The 22,737-nt window shown below is 35.8% G+C and overlaps 1 protein-coding gene across 4 annotated transcripts in view; it reads left to right on the top strand.

The window, feature by feature from the left end:
- The window catches only part of LOC149078121 (cellular tumor antigen p53-like), a 50,177-nt gene that overhangs the window by 21,766 nt on the left and 5,674 nt on the right, over nt 1–22,737 (top strand). For 3 of the 4 annotated variants that reach the window (XM_089241708.1, XM_089241709.1, XM_089241710.1), the window contains 9 exons: nt 7,948–8,007; nt 12,252–12,350; nt 12,546–12,643; nt 12,805–12,883; nt 15,090–15,273; nt 16,620–16,730; nt 18,566–18,677; nt 20,030–20,187; nt 22,230–22,306. In XM_089241708.1, the coding sequence (XP_089097834.1) occupies nt 7,948–8,007; nt 12,252–12,350; nt 12,546–12,643; nt 12,805–12,883; nt 15,090–15,273; nt 16,620–16,730; nt 18,566–18,677; nt 20,030–20,187; nt 22,230–22,306 (978 nt within the window). Of the gene's footprint in view, nt 1–2,953; nt 3,134–7,947; nt 8,008–12,251; nt 12,351–12,545; nt 12,644–12,804; nt 12,884–15,089; nt 15,274–16,619; nt 16,731–18,565; nt 18,678–20,029; nt 20,188–22,229; nt 22,307–22,737 lie in introns of those variants that run through there. The other variant, XM_089241711.1, reaches the window with a different exon arrangement.

Genomic DNA, 22,737 nt, shown 5'->3' with positions numbered 1-22,737 from the left:
TAAGAATTCGTGAAAGCCTCCAATAATTTACTGTGAGAGCCGGGCCTCACGAAGCGCGGTGGCCGGTGTGACCGCACCTGTCGCATACTCCTAAGGGCGGCTTTGATCTAAGTAGTACTGTATAATATGACAAAGTCGCAGCTAATGCATTAGAAGTAAACGTACTAACGGTACGACAATCCTTCATCATTCAATAACTTGTGTAACAAAATCTCCGCGAAGCAGCTCTTCTTCATTCATGACCCAAACTCACGAATTTTTAATTTCGTTCTTTTTGAAGTAACCACGTTTGTGTTTCGTTACTGTGCTGTTTTTCCCGATTGAATAAGTACATTGTGGCATTGGCGTACGCGGGGGGTGGGGGGGGGATTCTAACCCCCCACTCAAACCAAGATTATAGTGTTGTTTTGCAGGAAAAAACGTCAAAAACCCTCATTGAGAAGAAAAAAATTGGAAACCCTTCCCCCCTGAGAAAATTCTGATTACGCCTATGCATTGTGGCCCTGGGTTTTCATAGTTATAATTGTCTTGAAGTGTACCATCACTGAAAAGAGATGGCAGGTTTTCACAGCCGGAGTTTATAATAAACTTCATACCTTTCGGGCTGTTATGCCGTGTTCTTATTTGAAGCAGACGTTTTGTCCACTATGATGGTGGACGAAACGCGTGCTTCAAAGAAGCCTGGAACACGGCATAACAGCCCGAAAGGTATGAAATTTATTGTACCATCTCTCTTCTTATTTTGTCAGATGGAAAAAATTTTCATCTGAAGAAAAACGTCCAAAATAGTGCTTCTTTTGACGTTTTCAGGGTATACTGACCCCCTTTCATGTTGGCAGATTTGCTGCTATAAATTCCAAACATTTTGTCCTACTCTCATCCCGCAATTTATTAACCACACAAATAAAATTTTAGGCACCAATGTCAATTGTCAATTTTTTAGTCACCATAGCGATCTGATACTTGGTATTTGTCCAGCGAGACAAACACCCGATGGACACGTGACGCCTATTTGCATATGTTTCGGAGTGATTCAAAAATGTTGATAGTTTTTTTATTCTTGTAGGAAAACCTGTGGCAGTTTTTGTTGCAAATTTTTTCGAATATACATGTGGTGTTTTCGGAATTAATTGGTCCTAATTAATCGATATGCAAAATTGCAGCCCGATTTACGCGCGTATCGTCTGGCCCAACCCATATAGTAATACTACTACTAATATATATATATATATACTGTATATATTTAGTCTATGGACCCACCTGTCGCGTAACTTCTGGTATTATATATCGTCGGGCAGTGCCGCAGCTGGGGGGCGGATGTGCAGGAGGGTCTGGTGCCCCGGGCGCCGGACTAGAGGGGGCGAAAATTTCACTCTTTAACCTCTCCTTCGACATTATGGGGGCACCAAAATGCGTGCGTGCCCTGGCTGACCAAGCATCTAGTTGCGGCCCTTGTCGTCGGGGTATATTCTCTGATTAGTAGAGCCCGGATTATAGGCACTAAAAAAGTGGCAAAATATGCTCTAAAAATATGCAAATATGCACTTAAAATACAAAACATAATTAAAATACCAAAATGTGCGCTTGAAATCCCAAAATATGCATTAAACACTCCAGACTTTGTACTAAAAATCTTGAAAAAGTCAAAAATTCCGAAATATGCATTAAAAAATCACCATGCAAAAAAAAACCGCGTTTTTAAAATGCATCTTTTCTATTTCTTGAATCATGTGTATTCGTTTACGGAAAAATATCCCCTCATATATATGCAGTCAAACCTCGTTAATGAGTCACTCTTGGGAGAGCAAAAATATGACTTGATAAGCGGAGTGACTCGTTAAACGGAGTAAGCCATAGCTGTGCCAATTCCTGCCTGAAGATAATTGGGACTTCCAAAAAGTGATCCGGTAAGCGGAGTGACGTGTTAACCGGGTGACGCACTAACGAGGTTTGACTGTATATATATATATACACAGCATATGCACTTAGAAAAGAGGTCAGAAAACTTCTAATGTAAAAGAGGAGAAAACTTCTACATATTTTTTATTCTGCATATTTATTATTTTTTAATTTTCAGTTTGTTGTACCTGCTGAATAACGAAAATACCAGTAGCAAAAGAATTTCGACACTATTTCTAAAAAAACTTTGGCATATCTCTAGAAATAGCCTTACAATAAAACGATTAATATTCGTAAAATATATATAATGCAAAATTTATAAATATGTATTAATTCACTTAATTTCATCTGCGGGAAAAAACTGATGTTATGAAAATATTAGGAACAACATTTATTTGAAAAATTATGAAGGAAATTGAATGGGCTTAAACGAACCTTCAAAAATATGCATTTATACTGAAAATTCTTTGATTTTATGCATTTATATGTATTAATGCTAAAAAGGGCCACAATATGCAAATGCATATAATCCGGGCTCTACTGATTAGTAATCGATCGGTATCTCCGCTGGTCGTTTTCCGCCGAAGTTTTTAGTCGTCGTTGTGTTTTCGAATTTAAATTTTAGAAGAAAGAAATCTAATTTCGGACCATTATTTTCTTTCTCATCAGAGATGGAATAAAGCCAAATTAGCAAACCGCCCACCTCTCCGTTGAAATTATCTCAAGCGCATTTAATAGCTGAGGACCGTATTGTTTGTGCGTTCCGCTTCAACGATCGAACAGAAAGAACTTGTCCATACGTGACTGAATTTTCTCCCATTATTTTTTTTGCGATAGTGGGTTTCGAAATTGAAACTGCCATTCTATTCAAAACAGATTTACCTCCCCACTCGGTTTGTGATAATGATCTGACTCAACACTCCTCTCCGTTATACTGGCAATAACGTAGGCTGTAAAGTTAGCGGCAAGTTCGAACTTGCCGAGAAGAAAGATCTTTTTTTCCTCCTACTCGCATGCTTGTTTGGGTTGCCCTCTGTCGGCCGAAAACGAGCTCGTGACGTAAAAAACGCACACACTTCTCTCTCTCTCTCTTTTCCTGTGCGAGGGATTTTAAATATAATTCGTCTGCTATCGTCATTTTACTGCAATTCTGAGCTTTGGCTGCTGGTCAGTGTCGAAAATGGAGAGTGTGGGAAAGTCAAATTTTCAAACACCCGGTGGCCCTATAACTGTGGTGAGTTGTTCATTTCGTATTCCATTGAATTCGGGTTTTTTTTCCCCCTGGGAATTCGGATTGATTCCCTTTTTCTTTCTCCATAGAGAATTTGATCATCGGAGGCGTGGTTACGTGAGCTTACGCATTGGATTCAGAGAGTGGTATTCCTTTCATTACACTTAAATGTGGTTGAAATTGGTGTTAGAATTTTGTCTGTTTTAGTTTGGATATTCTTAATAATTATAGAAATAAAAATGTGTTTCCAACCAGCATTCTCAGTCAGTTATGAGTGTTCCCTCATGCTGTTTGATTTATTCAAGTCGATCATGACCAAAGATTCCAAACTATGAATGCAGAAAGAGGCATACTTGTGGTTACAGAATCCACAGAAATTATGAAAAACACGTTCCTTCAAAAAAGGAATAATTTTTGGAATCATTTAATGTAATTTCAGAATTGGTGAGAAGAAAAATGATTATGGAATTAATGAAAAATTTTCAATTGTTTGAAAATTTAAACGTTCGATCTCGGGGGGCTACGTTAACCCATCTGTCAAGATGCCACTGTACGTATTAGCCGAGCCGCCCTTGGAGGGAGGGTGCGATATGTGTGGTCGCATCGGGATCAGAGTTTAGCGGTGCCCCGCACTTACGGTAATAATAATTTCTTTCATAAATTCCGAGATTCTCCTCATTTCTGGAATAAAACGTTTCATAAATCCTGAATTTTCATCCATTCTGGAATCCTAAATTTTCATCTATTCTGTGAATCTGCATTTTTTTTTTTAAAATCTAGGAACAAATAATCCTGGAATTTTATGCATTTTTATGCAGAATTAAATGAGTCTGGAATTATTTCTTTAATAAATTCAGAATTTTCATCATATCTGGAATTCGATTTTTTATCAATTTTGGAATTGCTTCCCTTTTTCTATGATTTTTCATAGGTTTTGGAATTGTCTCTGTCAATTATTTTTCTTATTTTCGATTCATCGATCTCGAATTTTCATTAGGTTTCGGACAATTTCTTTCATTAGGTCCTTATTAATTGGTTTCGGTATTATTTCTTTCATCAATTTCTTTCTGTTGAGTTACATTTAATTGTGTTTTTTTTTTGTTTTTTTTTTCTGTATAGATATTTTTCAGCATTCCTATTTATTTTGTAATAATGTAAGGATTTTTTTTTTTCGGATGTCGATTCCTCTTTCCCACAGAATCTAGGCTAAGAGGCCCGGAAATTATTTTCGCACCGGTCCGCGTCTTCTTATAACGGTTCCCCTCCCCCCTCTTCTTCTCAGATCAAATAGAACTAAGTGCACAGACTTGAAACTGATATCGACCGTGTAACGGGGGTACCTACACAAGAGCGTATTTTTTCTAATTCAGTAAAATGACTGAGGACATGATGATGCTTCGATGTATCCAATTCCGCGGGATAACGGGTGTATTTACAGCGTGGTTTTCCAACTGGTGTTCCGTGACAGCTTTTTTTGGGGTTCCGCATGATCAAACGTCACGGAACACTTCAAAATCCCGGAAACCGGAAAACTTTCCTGTTACTGATACCCACAAAGCTTCTTTTTTTTTTTTTTTTTTAATTTTAACGAGAAAGTCTTGCAAAAAAAATCAGACCACTTTGATGATTGAGCAACATAGAAACAGTAGCATTACATTTTTTAAAGTCGATTCAAGATCTCATAGATTCGTAGATTTTAAGATCTCATTTGCAAAGAGGTTTCCACGGTAAGATTTGGGACAATGATTTGCGTTAATAAATATGTAAATTAAGAGGTGGTGCATCTTTAACTTTGCTCTGGGGCTATGATGCTGTTGAGATGGCAGTAGGGAGACACCGTTTTTGGATGAATATCCAAAAATTTGTTCCATAGAACAGCCTCATTATCATGGAAACTTCAATATCATCCACAGCCTCATAACTATATCAAGGGTTCCGCGAGAATAAGGAACCCCCAATGACATCTTCACATATATTTGTTGTCACAAACGGAAGAAATATACCCGGAAGCGATATTTTGTTTGCAGTAATCGGGGACAAAAACCTCAAACCACAACAGGAAGACTAGACTTGCACGATCATGCAGGCAGCGGCTTTCATTTTTTGGCACGCGTTCAAAATACGTGCGTGGCTATTTTGACAGCTGTTATCATATTAACACTCCATCTGCTCTTTTTCTCCCTTCTACAAAATTCTTCTTTTGACTGTTTGTTATTCAATACGGCATGCGCGTGTAGCTCAGTAAGTTTCGAGAAATAAAAATGATACGATAGGAAACATCGATACCAATCTCAGATCCCCTACATCCTGTTACGGGGCCTCCGAGGCCGGGTCCTATGCCTGATCCCTTCCTCGCCTGAGTAAATTTGTTTTTGCTAAATTTATGATGTAAAAGTTTATTCTCTGAGGGGGACGTGGGAATATGGGGATAATGATTCAAAATTTCTCATTTTTGTCTCCTTTTGAAAATTAAAGAAATTTAGGGAAGACAGGGCTCCCACTCGTCCTACTTTTCCTACTTTTTGGTAAAATGTCTTACTTTTGTCCTACTTACTGGGTTTTGTCCTACTTTCTCGGTTTTGTCCTACTTTCTCGGTTTTGTCCTACTTTTCCTACTTTTTTACCAAATCCTATTGACAAAATTTGTGTAATTGATTTTAATTGAGCAGAAAACTATTGATATATTGCCAAATATTACAAATGTCGGAGAATGCAATTAATGATTCTGCCAAAGCAGAAATTGTATCATTTTTAAGGTAATTTGGGGGGGGGGGGTAAGTGGACCATTTGATTGATTAATTTTTCATTTGCTTAGTTTGAGGGTTCAACAAATATAGTAGTGATTAAAAACTTCTGTCTGGATGGAAAAATAATTTTGTATTTATGGTCTTGGACAGTAACTTTCATCATTCAAAATTATGGTGCAAATTGCAAATAAGTGAAACAACAGTTTGCATTTCAAAGCAGTTGGATACATAAGCCTATTCTAGGTTTGGTGATTCTGATGCTACCCAATAGCATTCAGTTGTCTTCTGTATTTTTAAGGCATGAACAAGCATAAACAATATTTACAAGGCTCAGCAAAGAGCTAGAAATGGAAGTGCTTCATTTGTCAAAAATGATTACACTGGCATTGAACAGTAAAATGGGAATAAAACAAAAATTTAAAAAATGATGAACAACGCAGTAAAACTATCTGGTTCACCTTGCCTTATTTACATCGGATCTTGTAATTTACACATTTTGCATTGTGCTTTCGAAAGTGGTCTCGAAGGTGCATCATTCTTAAAAAATGTATGTCTTCAAAATTTGCTGTGCCTTGTCGAAGAGAGTTGACAAGCTCGTCACTTTGGAAGACTCCAAAAAAGAATGTAATATATATGAGGAGAGAGACAGCAAAGAATTATCTGTGGTCGCTAGTGCACTGTTTTGGCCAAAAATTGGTTTTGTAACCAAGTCACTTGTCATTTTGTTTTGGCTTGACTGAAATAGTGCTAGGGGAAAAAAAGTTGATTCAAAATTTAAAAAAAATTTTCTTAATTATTTAAAAAATTTTTTTAGGGATTTTTTTCCATTATACTATGATTATGTTGTCTAAGGGGGTTACCCTCCCCCATCCTACTTTTTAGTCCTGCGTTTTCCTACTTTTTCTCATTTTTTGAGTGGGAGCCCTGAGGGAAGATAAACGTTCCCCCCCCCCCAAAAAAAAAAAAAAATTTAGCCCATTGTCAAAACTTAGACAATAGGCTAGCTATATATTCGAAACATTGGATTGGACACCTGGTATATGGCCGGAATTGGGGGGGACAAATGTCTCGGGTGGCAAGTTTTACGTGGAAACGAGAACACTTGTAAAATCGTTGAATTTTACAGTGCCGATTCAGAAAGACACTCTAAATCAGTGTTTCCAAAATATCATAAATATCAGGGCAATATCACCCCTTAGGGGGGGCGAGGGAATTACCTGGTGTGGGGGGGGGGGTAGAAGCTTTGAGTTTAGTATAAGATTCTATAGGTTGGCATGAGTTGGGGTCTATAAGAAGAAAAAATTTCTGAAGAAGGAAGTGATGTGTGGAACAAAAAGTTTGGAAAACTATGCTCTATACCAGGGGTTCTCAAACTTTTCGCTATAGCTGTCCTGACAAAGGTTTTTCAAAAAAAAATCTGTATTAAACTGTTCCAGAGAGGGAAAAAGGCACTGCAGGTAGAAAAAGTTTGAGAAGCCCTGCTCTACACTAAAGCAGTCTTCTGTATCTCCTTCTGACGGAATGAATGATTTCTTGGCTGCAATACTTAAGCAGTAGCTTTAGCAAACTCAGAACATAACTGTGAATTGCCTGAAGATCAGTAATTTCAGTGTGAGTTGTGCGATTTTCCACAACCAGGCAAATGTCATCTTGAGTGTTTTGTGAAGACAAAAAAAATACAGTTCCATTTCTTTCAATCATCTCTTTATATCTTTTCAAAAGCATGAGATGTTTCAGTTTAACACTTGTTTCAGCAACAAACTCGTTGAATTTTATTAAAAATATTCGAAATTCAAAAGACAAAAGCTGAGTGTGTAAAATACAGAATCTAGATGAAAGGCTTTGTAAACCTTAGCAGATTTTAACATCAGTAATATGACATACTATTTGAGAAAGAGGACTAGTTCACATAAAAATGTGCCAGCTTGTACAATCAAGTTGCAACTGCAGTTTGAATGTTTTTCTACATATGTAAAATTGAACAGATGTTGTTTGTACTGCATGTGCGTGTTGAATTCTGTGTGTTTTTCTCACTCTTAAACTAACTCATGTTTTTTTTTATACTTGCAGATAGATTCAAATGCTCTTCAGACAGCTACTACTTCTGTGAATCTCTGTACTGTTAAACTAGTAGGTTTCTTTAGATTTCTTAGCTTATACTTCAACAGCTCTTTTGTGAGCATTCAATTGCCAAATAATATGGCGACGTTCGGAAAAGTTTTTTTTTTTTTTTTCAAATGTCTAGCTACTAATACCTACTGGCTTTATGAGTAAATCTTTTGCAGTGAAACTTTGGTTTACGAGCACAATTTGTCCAGTGAATGTGCTCCTAATTCAGATACTCAGATGATTCGTTCCACAATTATTCACATAAAAAACTGTATTTAATAAATAGCACTATAGTATAACAAATAATAAAATAACACCATAAGCAGCATTGGAATTAAAAAATTAAAGTCACTTGTTTCATGGACCAGTGAAAACAAGAACCTACTGGTACGCAGAGTGGTCCGTACATCATGAGTGGTCCGCTAAACAAAAAATCTCTTCTGAATAATAATTTATTTTCCTAAATATATTCGCATTTAGAACAGTGATATACCACCAAAGGGTGCAAAAAGCCATTAAAAAAACAATTATAACTGTAGTCAAACCTTATGAAGCCACCACTGTTGATTCTGTGGCTTTATCGATAAACAAGTGGAGGTTTGAAGAGACATTCCATTTTGAAATACATTTTCAAGAAACATTTTGCAAAAGATATTTGCTACTAAGAAATTATAATGTAGTGAATAGTTGAGAAATTGAATTTTCTGGATGTTATGCCGAAAACTAATATTCAGAAAGAAAAGTGATTTGTCTCCTCTGGGAGCTGAACCGGGGTCCCCTTGCATACCGGGCAAGTGTGCGCTATATAAGGGGCTATTTCTGGTATGCAAGGGGACCCGGGTTCGATTCCCGGTAGAGACAAATCACTTTTCTTTCCAAATATTAGTTTTCCCATAACATCCAGAAAATTCAACTTCTCAGTATATTTCAGGCCAAAAAAATACCATCTCTTAATATAGTGAATAGGTTTTTTTTTTTTTTCAATTAAGATGAACAAGCAGCAAATTACAATGCACAGATATATAATACAATATACAAATACAAACATATGTTACACGACACAAAACACACACACACATAATACATACACTATAGGGGACTATGAAGTCCTTCCAGCAGGCCTATATGATTTTTATTACATGATTTTCTCCCTCAGCAACAGCTCTTTTCTTCAAAAAAAAATTGTTTTAACTATTTCATAATCAAAACAAAATACCTTCACATAAAATGCATGTGGGTTTTTTTTTAGCATATTCAGCAATAAATAAGACATTTTCAGTTGTCAAACCAACTGCCAACATTTTTCACTGCTTATCCTGGTGACCAGTAAAATTTTTTTCTCAGTAGTCCATTTGTTTAATCACTGGTCTCGGACCAGTGGACAACCAATGGTTTTGAATGCTGAAAAGTAAATACATCAAATTTTTTTTATAAATTAACCTTCTCTAAACAAGAGAGATAGATGAGGATTGTTGTTTTTGACAACTTACAGACTCACTGCTATCCACTGGCTCCCCGCAATCTTTTTTTTTCTGCATGACTTTTAAAATGAACCAATGGAAAGATATTGTTTTTGCTTCCTTTCCTGGATTTTATGGAAATAGGAAATTGCATTGTTGCTGGACAGATTCATTGCTCGCACCACTACAGCTATATTTTGGTGATTCTTATGTAAAAAATACTGAATTTGTGCTATATTTGTACCAGCTTGAAAAATGATGTATTAAAGCAAAATAAAAAATTTTGCATGCATGCATGATACACATCTTCCTGTTATTTGAGCATTCACAAAATGAATAAAGTAATATGTTTTAATAAATATTAACCTTTTAAGCAGTTTTTAAAATTTTTCTTGATCTGCATTCAGACTTGCCAACTCTCCAGATTTAGGCGGGAAACTGGATTTTTCATCCTTCCTCCCGCTCTCCGGATTTTCACAGAAAATTAGATTTTACGCGAGCTTTCATGTTGTTCTGACGTCAATGACTGTCGTCGTCATTAGGGAAAACACCCATATATGACAGCCATGGTCATTTCCATCGAGCAGCCGTAAAAAAAGGCCTTAGTGATTGCATTTAAACAACTGGCAAAGACGTGACTTTGTTTACGTGTTGTTTATCGGCAATCATTTATCAGGAGCATGGCCTAGGTTGTCAAAACTCCTGTATAATCGTTATTGTATTCCATTAACAGCCGTGCTGGTTTAAACACAAGATTTTTCGTCAGTAGCTTTGTATTTTGAAGTTTTTTAATTGATTCCTCCGATTAAATATGTCTTCAGAAAGAAAATATAAAACTTTAAGCTATATAAAGCTAAATATAAAGCTTTTAAGAGTTCATATACCCAAGATTATCAATCACTGATAGCATCCAAGAAAGGAAACATGTTTTATGAGCAGTATATGTAGATGTGATTTTTCTATTCTGCATGGAAAGACTGACATGGCATTATATTCTGCTCGGGGTGGGGCAATGCAGAACCTGCCTGGGGGGGGGGGGGGGGGTGTAACTTTTTCTTAATTAAAAAAAAAAGTTCGAAAATATTTTTTTTGTGAATTTTTTTTCTTTTGATCGATCGAGTCTATGAGTGCCGGGGGGGGGGGGGGGGGGCAGAATCTCTGGATTTCTGGATTCTGTGCATTATATCTGCGACATTGGAAATAAAAGCATGTTAAGAACCCGAGATATTTCTGGGTCACCGAAATAAAACACATCAAGTTTGACGAGATATCTGGAGATTGCTGCTATGAGGGTTAAAATTTCTAATTAAAATCTCAAATTATTGAATACTTGAATGAAAATATTTGTCAATCATTGTTTTATATGTATATACATATTGTGGACTTCGAACTTTTTGCATTTACATCATTTTTATCAAATAATAATGCAAAATATCTAATGGTTTTTTGTTGTTGTTTTTTTGTAATAAGAGCACAGGCACCAAAAAGAAAAAGAAAAATTGTTTCATTTTTTGAAGCATTCAAAAAAAGAATAACAAACTTCAAGTAATTCCGAATTTATTTGTTTTTCGATATCTTGCTGTCTTTTCCACTTTTGGCTTTCGACCAACTGTACAGCTATAATATTTAAAGCAATAAGTCATGTTTTGCAGTTGGACATTCTTAAAATTTATTTGTATGGGATAAAACCACTACAGCCAATGACCAAATCTAGCTGGAGAATGACAAATGTGCACTAAAGGTCTTTTGGAGATTAGATTCTTGGGAATAAATATTTTCAATCCCTTTTTTTTCTAATGAGGTTTTCTGCAAACAAAATAAGCTATAAGAAAAAGAATGAAACCCTACTAGAATGTTTTCCAAGGAAAGGAAGGAGTCATTATCAGTCGTAGAGAGGTGACTTTACAAATAAGATTAACAAAAAATTTGTTACAATTCCATGTTCAAAAATCAGTCAAAAATTTGTTTTATGCATACTTTGCTGAAGTCTGTGTTCATTGTAAGCAATCAAAATAGTGTTGCTAAGCAATATGAAATTCATGAGACATGGAAAATCTTTGTTATATGTAAAAATTTGTAATATGTAAAAATTTGTAATATCCGTCTTTGTTTTGAGCTAGTCCAATTGTATATTCAATATTCAAATCCCCCACATAATAGACCTCAATAAAATAACCACCATATTTTAACATGAATGAGGAACCCTCTGATCTTTCTGTCTTAAAATTTCGAAGGAAGTTTTCATCAAAGAGGTATTTCTTAATTTCAGACATAAAAAAAAAAGAGATCATCACAGAAACCATTTAATTCCTCATCACTCCCATCTAATTCATCACAATCAGCTACATCAACCAATTCTCTCTGGTCTTGCAGTGTTTCATGTTATGAATATTTGAGTTCCGAGAAATTGAGTAATATGTTAACATGTAAAAAACAATCCATGTGTAAGAAACCCTCCAATTTTTGCAAAAAGGGGGTTTCTTATATACATTTAAATATGGTATAACTCATAATTTTAAAAAAAAACAGTTATTTGGCGCATTTACAATTATAACAATGCACATTTGGTCCTTTCCGACCTATAATAGCACATCCCTTTATTCCAACTATTCTTTAAAAGAAGAGACTTTATGTACTCGCATGCCTCTATTCCCAGAAAGTTAGTGCATCTTATATTGTGGGTCTTTCTGTCAGCAGTTCAATTTTAAAAAAAAACTGCTATCGCAGCGCTACCCAACATTAAATTTTTGTGACATAGAATTGTACTGAATAGTATTCTTTTTTCTATATTTTTTTATAATAAAGGAACAGGGTATGCAAGATGTTCCTGAAAATGATGAATTTACAGTTCCTCCTCCACCCAAAAAACACAGGAAAAAGCGACGTAGGAGAAGCACTTCTAAGGTACTCATTTATATTGCTCATTCAGCTATCAAATCTTCATACCACTGAATTTCTTTCTGTCTGAAGTATATCTTTGTAAAATTGTTAGTTCTTTTTCTTACATTTGCACTGTAAAACATGCCATTTTATTCTTCAGTTGTGTATGACACACACATTTGGAATTGAACAATTTTCATTTATTTTAATTCATAATAGGATGGAGCTTCAGAGAGGTCATTTCATGAAGCAGTTGAAGATCTTCTTGGACCGTTTGATGATGAAGCCAGCAGAACTTCTCGGCCCATTCCAGAATAGTAATTGGCTAATTTATATTGTTATTAATTGATATGTTATATATTACTAATGTAGTTTTCAAAAAATTTTTACATATTTTTTATTTCAAATTTTTTCAAAGGAATGGTTTGTTGCATTTATGTAATTAATTATATAATCCGTCATTTCTTTTCTTCTTCAGTGATTGCTGGCCTGGAAGCTATAAATTTGGTTTGAACTTGCCCGCTGAGAAAAATGGTCCAGATGGAGTTTCGGTGACTGTAAATATGCTTTATCTCGTATAGAAAAATTATGCTATTGTAGTCTCTAACAAAATTGAATCAAGTGCTACACTAAAATTTGTATGTGATTGTGAATATCATTATTCCAATATTGCTGGATTCTGACTGAAAATCCATTTTAATTGGAAGCTGAATTTATTTTAACTTGAATATTACAGGGCATATTCAGTAGAATTCCAATTTAACACCTTTCTCACTTTAAACATTTTTATTTAAGTCCCTGTGTGATCATTCCTTATTCATTTTTTGACCCACCCACATCTTTACTTGAAAAACTTCTGATCTCTCCTGCATGATTTGTTTAACAGGGTTTCAGTCATGTTGGGAATCTACGTGGTGTTTCAAAACTCATGGTGCATATGTTAGGGGGCGATAGAATTCAACTAGACAAACACAAATCAGCAATGCCTGTGCAACATAATGTTTCACTCCCAAATCCTGTTTATCCACAGTTGACAGACAACTAAATGAAAAAGAAGCAGGGAACATTTTTTTCACCAAAAGTCATTTTATTTGTTATAAATTAGTTTTACAGTTAACATTTAATACCTCTTATTTTGTTTAACTCTTTCTCAATGAATTTCAATAAACAATCTAATACAGCATGTTTCATAAATTGAAAAGTCAGTCACTAAGGTCAACCGTCATGGCTGATGAGTAATATAGAACTATATCCTCAAGGTCAGGATATTCTCACTTCACATTAATGTAACTCATTTGTATATGTCATTTGTTGACTGACCAGGAAGAATACAGTAGAAGTCCACAAGTCTTTCGATTATCACCAAAAGCTCTCACAACCAGAACACCATGTAAGCTGAGTATCCAGGGGTTAAGTCGTTATAGGTGACAATGGTGAAACACAGTTTTCACCCAAGTGTGAAAACATGTAAGAAGAGTGAATCTCCTCAGACATCAAATTAACCTAGTTCAGATTGCAAGGTCACTGAGGACATCATTAATCTTGTCTGTCTCAGATCGTCATTGAATTACATTCAGCATTGATTAGCGTTGAAAGGGATTTGAACCTCTGTAACATGCTCAAACAAAAATTAGCTTATTCTTAAAAATACCCAGATCGGCCAGCAACAAGTGGTATGCCTAGGCACTGATTATTGAGTCTTATAAATTCATTCTGGATACTTTTCCTGGGTAACGACCAAATCAAGTGTACAAAGGTACAACCCAGGTACAGAAGTGCAACAGGAGATTCAAGTCAAACAGTGAGAGAGAGTTTTAGTCATGAGCCCTATATACAATTTTAAACAAGTTCTCCAAAACCTATAGAAACACTCCAAAAATATCACAATAGTTTGCATACTTTCAGAATTGCGACAGGCTGCAATCACTGCTCCCGCTATCAACTCAGCAAGGAGAAAGGCAAAAACATTAGGTAAACATTAATATATTTTAACAGTAATTTAAAAATATGACTAGATTAGACTTTTCAGCTGGAATCTGTGAGATCATGTTACACCTGGAACTCAAGTGGTTAAGTGCAAGAGGGCGGTACATGCTGTATCATGAAATGATGAAAAACAAGATAGGTAGAGACAGAATGAAATGACACCAATGATTTTTTTTAAAATTAAAATTTCAAGTAATGTGATCCCCAAGAGATTCATGTGATGAGTCCAGGGAAATTTTTCATTCAACAGATTTGAACATTTGCAAAGGGACATCTCAGCAACAGTACAAAATCGATGAAAGATTCTTGATTCTGGCACGTGTCTTGTCGGGAAAACGTTGTTGTTAAATCTTCTGGCTTCCTTTGCATTACTGTCTGCAGCCCTGTATGTATAACATATGTCAACCTTCTGATTGGTGTCTCCTCGGTCATCGACAGCACAAGTGACAAGGGCTGCTCTGTACAGTATATTTATTGCTTTCACTAGGAAGGGCCCTTAGCACTTTACCACTCAAGTTCTGTGCATGTATTGTATGTTGAGAGAGAGAGGTGTTCTATCTTCCCACTTTCTCCTAATACATATATGCCATGAGTTTTGAAACATGCTGTTTAAAAAAGTCATTGAAATTATTATGCAGTTTTCTGGCTATTAACATTGCAGGTAATGCAACAGCTTTGATATCTCACTGAGATAGGAAGTTGGGTGAGTTTGGTCTTCAAAGATGATGCAACATTCATGCTTTCGACTCAATAAATTTATTTCTCTTTTATTGTTAGTACTCTGAAGCTCGAAACATGTTATATGTCAGAAAAGACCAATCATTCATGGTTACATTCTTCACAGTCAGCATGGTACCCGATGGGACAAAAATCAATGTTATGGGCATGTTCACTCAGCAAGCCCATGTATCTGAGATTGTGAAACGATGTGATCGGCACACCATCATTGATTACAAGAAAGGTGGGAAATAAGTTGTGATTATTTTTCATTTTGTATTTTCCAAGATTTTTCTTTTTTAATTGAATGTGATCCAATGTTTTGTATATATATCAGTGTTTTCAATATGGCCAGAGTTGGTGTATGGTGAAGTAGTGGTGTTTTCAAAGTGGGGAATATTGCCTTCTCTGATGGCACTGGAACAGACTTATTACTACTCGAGCCCTATTCACTCACATTCGCCACAACCACGGGGATCCCACTTTGTCTCAGTTGCAAAAAAATATTCTTCTTGCCTCTGCTAGCCTTTTCATTCACACTCATCTAGGGCTGCAACTAGTGGGGGTGCAGGCAGGTATGGTGCCCTGGGCGCTGAACTAGGGGGGTGCAAATTTCACTTTTTATCCTCTCCTTCAACATTGTGAGGGGGTGCCAAAATGTTTGCTTGCCCCGGCTGACCAAGCATCTAGTTGCAGCCCTGCACTCATCAAGTGCTGTGCAAAATCCAACCCATCAGTCTGATTGCAGTCATATTTCAGTTTCTTTGGAAGGAAATTTTACAACAAATAGGATGACTGCCTTAGGGCTCCATCAGCTAATTTTTTCTGCATTTTAATGAAAATGTGTATTTTTATTTTTTTCTCACTCCTATGCTCATTTGCTATCTCATTTGCTCATTCAAGTGAATCATTAAGTGATCGAATCAGTGAGCATAGGTCTTAGCGAATGAAAAAATTAGTGAGCATGAGAATGATTGAATGAGCAACGACCATAAAAAAGATCAAGTGAGCATGAGACTGAGTGAACAAGCAAGTAAGCTTATAAGTAGTGAATGAGCAAATCAGTGAGGTATTGAACATAGGAGTGGCGATTGAACAAATGAGTTAGCAAGTGACTACAAAAGTAGTGAGTGTAGGAAAAGGGATTGAGCAAATAGGTGAGCACCAAAGGGATGAAGGAGCAAGTTAATGATCTAATGATCTTACCCCCGTTCCTGGAAAAAGTTGAAATGATAGGCCTGGAGGAGTGGCAGTAGGGCAAATAAGTTTGGACAACTCACGTGTATTATGATCATTCATACTTGAAGACGATTGTGTACATTGATTTCTGTGATGTTAAAAATTTATATTTTCATTTATATTGATGCTATATGTGGAGCTATTAAAATAATATTTTACTTAATTTTTCTCTGAATGATAGTTTGACAATAAGTTTTTCAGGCAAAACAGTACCAAAACTACCAAATAAATTAATGAAGTTATTCAAAAGAACTCTGTATTAATTAATGTGTGTTGATGCTGAAACTTTATAACTTAGCGTTGAAATGTGAATATTGAATTGTAGCCTACGCTTGTCTGTTTCTTTCGTAGACTTTGCATCACCTGACCACTTGATTCGTTGCGAATCCGATCAAGTTTTATATCTCAAGGACTCTGTTTCAGGCAGAAGACATTTGATCGTTCCGTTTGAGACTCCACAGGGTGAGTTTCCTATTTTTTGTACTATGACTAAACCCCACATGCACCTGGTCTATATTCCTCTGTGGAAAACTATTTTTTTGTGGAATTTTTTTTATTTATATTGTCAAATGCAAGTATTCATCCTTATGATGTGTGGTTATACTTTTTGTTGATGTATGCCACACTCTTTTTACTGAAACTCTAATCGTTACTTATTAGTAAGTCAGTCAAACTCAGTAACCACTGCATTCAATGAACCATGAGATTTCATTGTTATAATTGATGTTCAGTTTTTGAGAAATGTACACTAAATATACAGCGTGTCCTGTAAGTCGCAATGTGGCTATCATCTCATCTACCATTCATAACAGAGAAATGGTTCGGTTTAAAAAATGCTCAAAATGTGATCAAAACTCACTCTGTTCCAGTTTTATAGTGAAACTATAGTGTGTCATAAAATAAAAAATCTAATTTTTTCTATGGACACCCTGTCCTAAAAAGCCTATTCAAAAGTTATTGCACATGGTATCTTTTGGCCATGGACAAATAAAGATTGATGAACATTGGTTTAGGTGCAGCCCGAGATACAAATGTTGCCTATATGGAAACGTGGGCGTTTCATATAACACAAACAATGATAAACATTAATTGTTCCCTGTTTGTAACTTTTTATGCACTGTGCCAGGGTTTTGTGATACAGTGCTATTTGGGAATGAAGTTATGAACTTTTTTTTTTTAATTTAATATAAAAGAAGAACTCCACACCATGATAAATATTATAGTGCAGACCACACTCTTTTATGTCAATTGGTTGATTTGTCATCGAGTTTTAAAATGTGCCAAGGACCTTTTGACCAACCTGTATGTATAAATCAGGGGTGGGGTGCCCAACCTTTTTAAAAGCCATGCCACAATCAAGATTATTTTCAGTAACCACTCTTTGAATTTTAACTTGCAGACAATACGTCCCGTTTTTACTGGACGTAAGCATTCTCTCCATTCCTGCAAAAGATTGGTTGGCTGCCCTCTTATTTTCGTAAAAAAATTTCAGTTTGTCACTCTTTTGAGTTCTAAATTATTTTCTTGTCATGAACTTGATTATTGCAATGCAGATTATGTATTTATGTATACCTGAAAAAGTTCATCTTCCCTACACCATATTGGGCATAGATACCGGAACCTGAGAACTCAGGGGGTGATTTCACCCCTCTCCCCACTCCATGCACAGCCTGAGGCCCGGATTATACTTTAAAAGTTTGACGTAAGATCTTTTTTAAAACTTGAAATAAACAACCAATAAGCCTGTTAGGTTTGAATGTAAACCGATAAGCTAATTGTTTGCATTTTCAAGGTTTGTAAAAAACTTTTCTAAAACTTTTATAGTGTAATTTCGGCCTAAGAAAATGATTGTTTAAAAGTTAGAGAAAATTATTTTTTTTTTTTGACTGAAAAATTGAATATATTTTCTTTCATTTTTGAGAAACGTTCACTTGCCACTCCTGATATCATGGCCTGCTACTGCGGGTCACACTGGTTAGCCATCCCGATATAAATAATGCAGAAATAAAGTTTGCTCTACGTTCTGTAAGGTCTCTTATTACAAAAATGCAGAACAAATATTTGAAATCTTAATTGATGTTAAAAATTGACACTATTTTTTACCATGGCACATTCCTTGAAATTGTTTTTTAAATATTAGAAGCAATGTTAATATTATACTCTGTGGGAATTAACTGGGACTCTGCCTCTTGTTTACCATATAGCCGAAGTTGGTTTTCAGAATTCAACTGCATATGTGTGCAGTTGGATACCAATCTATATATTTATCACTTTATTAACCTATGAATTTATTACAGGGATTGAACATTATCCATATGTAACTTATCCATTCAAATTCATATGCAGTGGTAATTGTGTTGGTGGACTCAACGGAAGACCGTTTAGAGTAATTTTTACTCTAGAAAATGGGTATGTGTGAAACTTTAACTTCTTAAGTATATGAAATTATCCTTGATTAACGAAATGGTTGCTTAAGAATAACCCATTTGCATCCAAAAGCAAAATAAATTGTGAAACTATGAGTGCACCTTATCGCAGAGAGCAGAATGTTTTTTGTACACCACACATAAAATGAATTTCTTTAGAGATACTTGATGATATGAGATCTGGCAAATTCAGAGGGAGGATATAAACGGGTTAATCATTGAACACCATCTCTTTCCTATGTTTTTCTGTTGTCTGTGGAGGATTTCCATTGATATGATCGATTCACTGCTATAGTTTAGTATGCTTTCTAAAGGTGTTATCACATTTTCATACTTCATCTAAAGAGCAATACATTAATAAATTCATGTATTCGATGCTATTTAGATTATAGGGGGTTAGGGTAAAACCCTTGAAAAACCTTGATATAAACACATTTATCATAATAAGGATCACTTAATGTCTTTAAATGTACTGTGGGTCACTTAAGTTATCTGTAAATGTGTTGCCAGCTGCTTGAGTAGTGTGTGTGTGGGGGGGGGGGGGAGATTTGGTGCAAACACTTGAGTATGTGGGGAACTGAACAGGTCGCTTAAATCATCTATAAACACGCCCCTTAGCTCATTTTTACCAAATTGAGTTTGAGGTCACGTCCCATATCAGATGATTCAGAGGGTACCATTTTTCCCACAGGTGATGGGTTGATGATGTGTGTTATAGCTTGTATGACAAAGTTTGACAAATCCCAGGTGCCAGGTCTTTGCCATGGGGATTAAAAAAAATTGGGATCGGTGCCTAAAATTTTTTAAATGTGGTTACTTAATTGAAGTCAGGACAACACAACTTTTTTGGAATTCATATAAGCGTATCTACCAACATGAAAATGGGTTGCTATGCCCTGGAAAAGTTGGGAGAAACATTATTTTTGTACCTGTTTTTTTCGAAAAAAAATGTTTGGCTCCTACGTTTTTTGTTTTTTTTGTCAATCGCTATTGTCAGTGTTAACAGTAATTTCACTTCTCTCTGAAATTTTAGAGGGATACAATTGAGTTTTGATGTGTGAATTGTGCATCTAGATGCATATTGACAAACGTCATTGGCCCGTTATTTGGGGGGGGGGGGAGTCGGGGCATTGCCCCCGGCTTTAGAAAATACACTAGAAATGGTATATATAAAAATATATATATGCATACATTGAGTACATGTTCTTTCTCTTCTCCCCCCCCCCCCCCCCCATGGAAAAAGTTTAAATGACTGCCATGATGCTGCCTGTTATATGATACATGAGTAGTTTCCTTATATTTATCCTAGCTGATCTATTTGTGATTCTCTCATAGGGGTATTGTTATTGGAAGACGGTCGGTGGAAGTTAAAATATGTGAAGATCCTCATAAGGAAATCATGGCCGACAATAAAAATACTGCTACCACCACAGTGCAAACACGTCCTCAGCCTGAAATAAATAAAGTTGCGTTGAATGAAAAAAAACGTAAATGTAGGTGTACTTTTCTTCCTGAAATTCAACATTATGCTTTTGTTGCTTCTCTTTTTATAAATTCTTATCAAATTTTCACCGTTTTACAACTAAAAAAACCCTTATTGGCACGTGAAAGAGATGTGCATAAATCATGTGGTTTTTTTTTTTCACGTGCAGTGTATGTTTATGCAATAGAACCTCTTGATAATGAACACCATGGGACCAAAAGTTTTGAGTTTTTTCTTCTAATTGAGGAGTGGGCATTAATATACAAGGTGTGACCAGTAAGTAGGGTGAACCACTCCTCTTGTCAAAAATGTGGACAAGCCTGATGCACTGACACATTATTATGTTCTTCCGTATTGTTTCCTGAATTTCTACTCCATCTCTCGGACTCCTGAAAAACTCATAGCTCTCAAATGTATGTGAAATTACTATTACTGCGTCAAACCCACCTTGCCATATGTTGGTAAAGGCGGGACGGCAGAACATATTGATAGATATATCTCTCGAATTTCAAGTGATTGTAAAAAAATACCTACTTTTGTTTAAAAAAATTATTCCAAAAAAGTTTACCCAAAAAAACACAGTTGTTTTCATTTTTAATCCCCAAAATGTTGTCACAAGTGAATGTAAATTGTCACCATTGTGTCGAATCACAAAAACATATTTCATTTTTGTGGGGGGGGGGGATGAAAACAAAATTCGCCTAACAACCAGCATTAATTCTATCTCTCGACATCTGAAATTTGGAAAAGGACATATTTGCTTTGATCATGTGTCCCATTGAGTCTCTATCTCCCATTTTGGATCCGATGGTGATTCTTTTTGTTAGCATGATTTGATTTGAGAGAAGTAATAAGTTAATCAACTGTTTGGCAATTATCATTTTCGTCAAGGAGTGGGGGAGATATAAGTTTTGGAGGGCAGTAGCCTCACACACATATTCCCCTGCAGTCAGGGAAACCTCCTAGATAGGAACCAGTGCCAGTCTATGAAGCTTAGACGCAGCTTAATTTTTGCTAACAAAGAGACAAAGAGGGTCAGTGGTTTTTGCTTACTTTTGCTGATGAGGAAGAAGGGGGATCAATGATGGCCAAAATTCTGCTTCAGTAATAACTTAATGACCCCTAAGTAAGATAATGACATTCTGTATTTTTCAATCCGGTTTGCTACAGGTAACTTGTTGTGACGAACCAAGAATTAGCACCATGAGCAAACACAAGAGTCAAGATCTGAACTCTGAATAATTTACTTTTATTTGACAGAATTAATTTTAACATTTATATTTTGATTGAAATTTTAACATCCCTACAAGCCGTTGAATTGTATAGTTGTGCCTAGTTCTGGAGATCGGTATACCCTTTAATCCATTAGACTGTCAACCAGTCCTTTGTGTCCTGTAGCCTTACGATCAGGAAATGGCCAGAGTAGATGTCAGGAAAGATTGATGGCAGAAGAGTTAGCCCAAGATTGGAGGCTGCAGACTTTACCAAGTGGAGTCTACCAACGAATGGAGAAGAACATGACTGCAGCTGATCAAAACTGCGGATAAACTTGGAATATACCCAGACAGTCTCAGTAGGCCTATTGCCTTATATGTGACTGACTGCTTATTAAACTATGAATTACCTATGATCAGATCACATTACCATATCTTTTGGAGCTCTTCCATCACCACGATGGCATGTTGTTTGACCTAAACGACATTCATGAGGCAGACGTCTTCTGACAATCATACCTTTCTCTTTCAATAACTTCCGATCTGCCTCAGATGGTAAGACTTGAGATCATGGCCAGAACTGGCAGGGGGGGGGGGCAGTTTTATGTGGGAACAAAGAACATTGTTAAGAAATCCTGGTTACAGCTCTGCTTGACAGGTGAATTTATAAATTAATGGCAAATATATCAAATTTATATAGATATAAAATAACTTTTTTTTTTAAATGGGTGGTCCCTTGCCACTCCCATAGGTCTGTACCATCATATTGTAACTTTTCTTGATCTTAATCTACAAGTTCAATCAGTTAAGTTATTTTTTTCCTTTTCGCCACTGATAGCTTATTTGCTGGAAGACTGCATAAGAAAAACTTCATCTGAAGAAGAGAGTTCTGGAGCAAAATCTTTTCAAATAATGGTAACATTTTTTACATTTTTTCATAATATGATAGAAGAAGGCATTACAGGGTTTCCAATAATCTGAAAAAATCAAAGTATCTGTGAAATGAAAAATGTTAAGTGAAATCATCAAGCAGATCTCGTTTGGATCCCTAAATTATTATCTTACAGGGTGTCCCACAAAAGATTCCCTGATTTTTAAAATGAAATAAGTCGAAAACAGTGATTCATAAAAGAATAAAACATTGTATTCTTATTTTGAGAGCCGTAAAAATCTGATACAGAAGTTTCAAAATTAGTTACAAATGTTGCTGACAGGTGACCAAACTCGCAGTACTGAGTCAAAGAAATTAGCTATAAACCAACCTTGGGGGGGGGGGCAACCTTTAGGATAGTGTGGGCCACTTAATTAAGTGCTTTGGAACACTGCCGCCGGTTACTTAAGTGATC

This window comes from Pholcus phalangioides, unplaced genomic scaffold, assembly GCF_987345545.1.
Source record: "Pholcus phalangioides strain wild (caught in Gottingen) unplaced genomic scaffold, Ppha-v1.0 ptg000014l_1, whole genome shotgun sequence".
Classification (NCBI taxonomy): Eukaryota; Metazoa; Arthropoda; class Arachnida; order Araneae; family Pholcidae; genus Pholcus; species Pholcus phalangioides.
The sequence above is the reverse complement of the archived record's forward strand: the minus strand, read 5'-3'. Positions and strand labels throughout refer to the sequence as shown.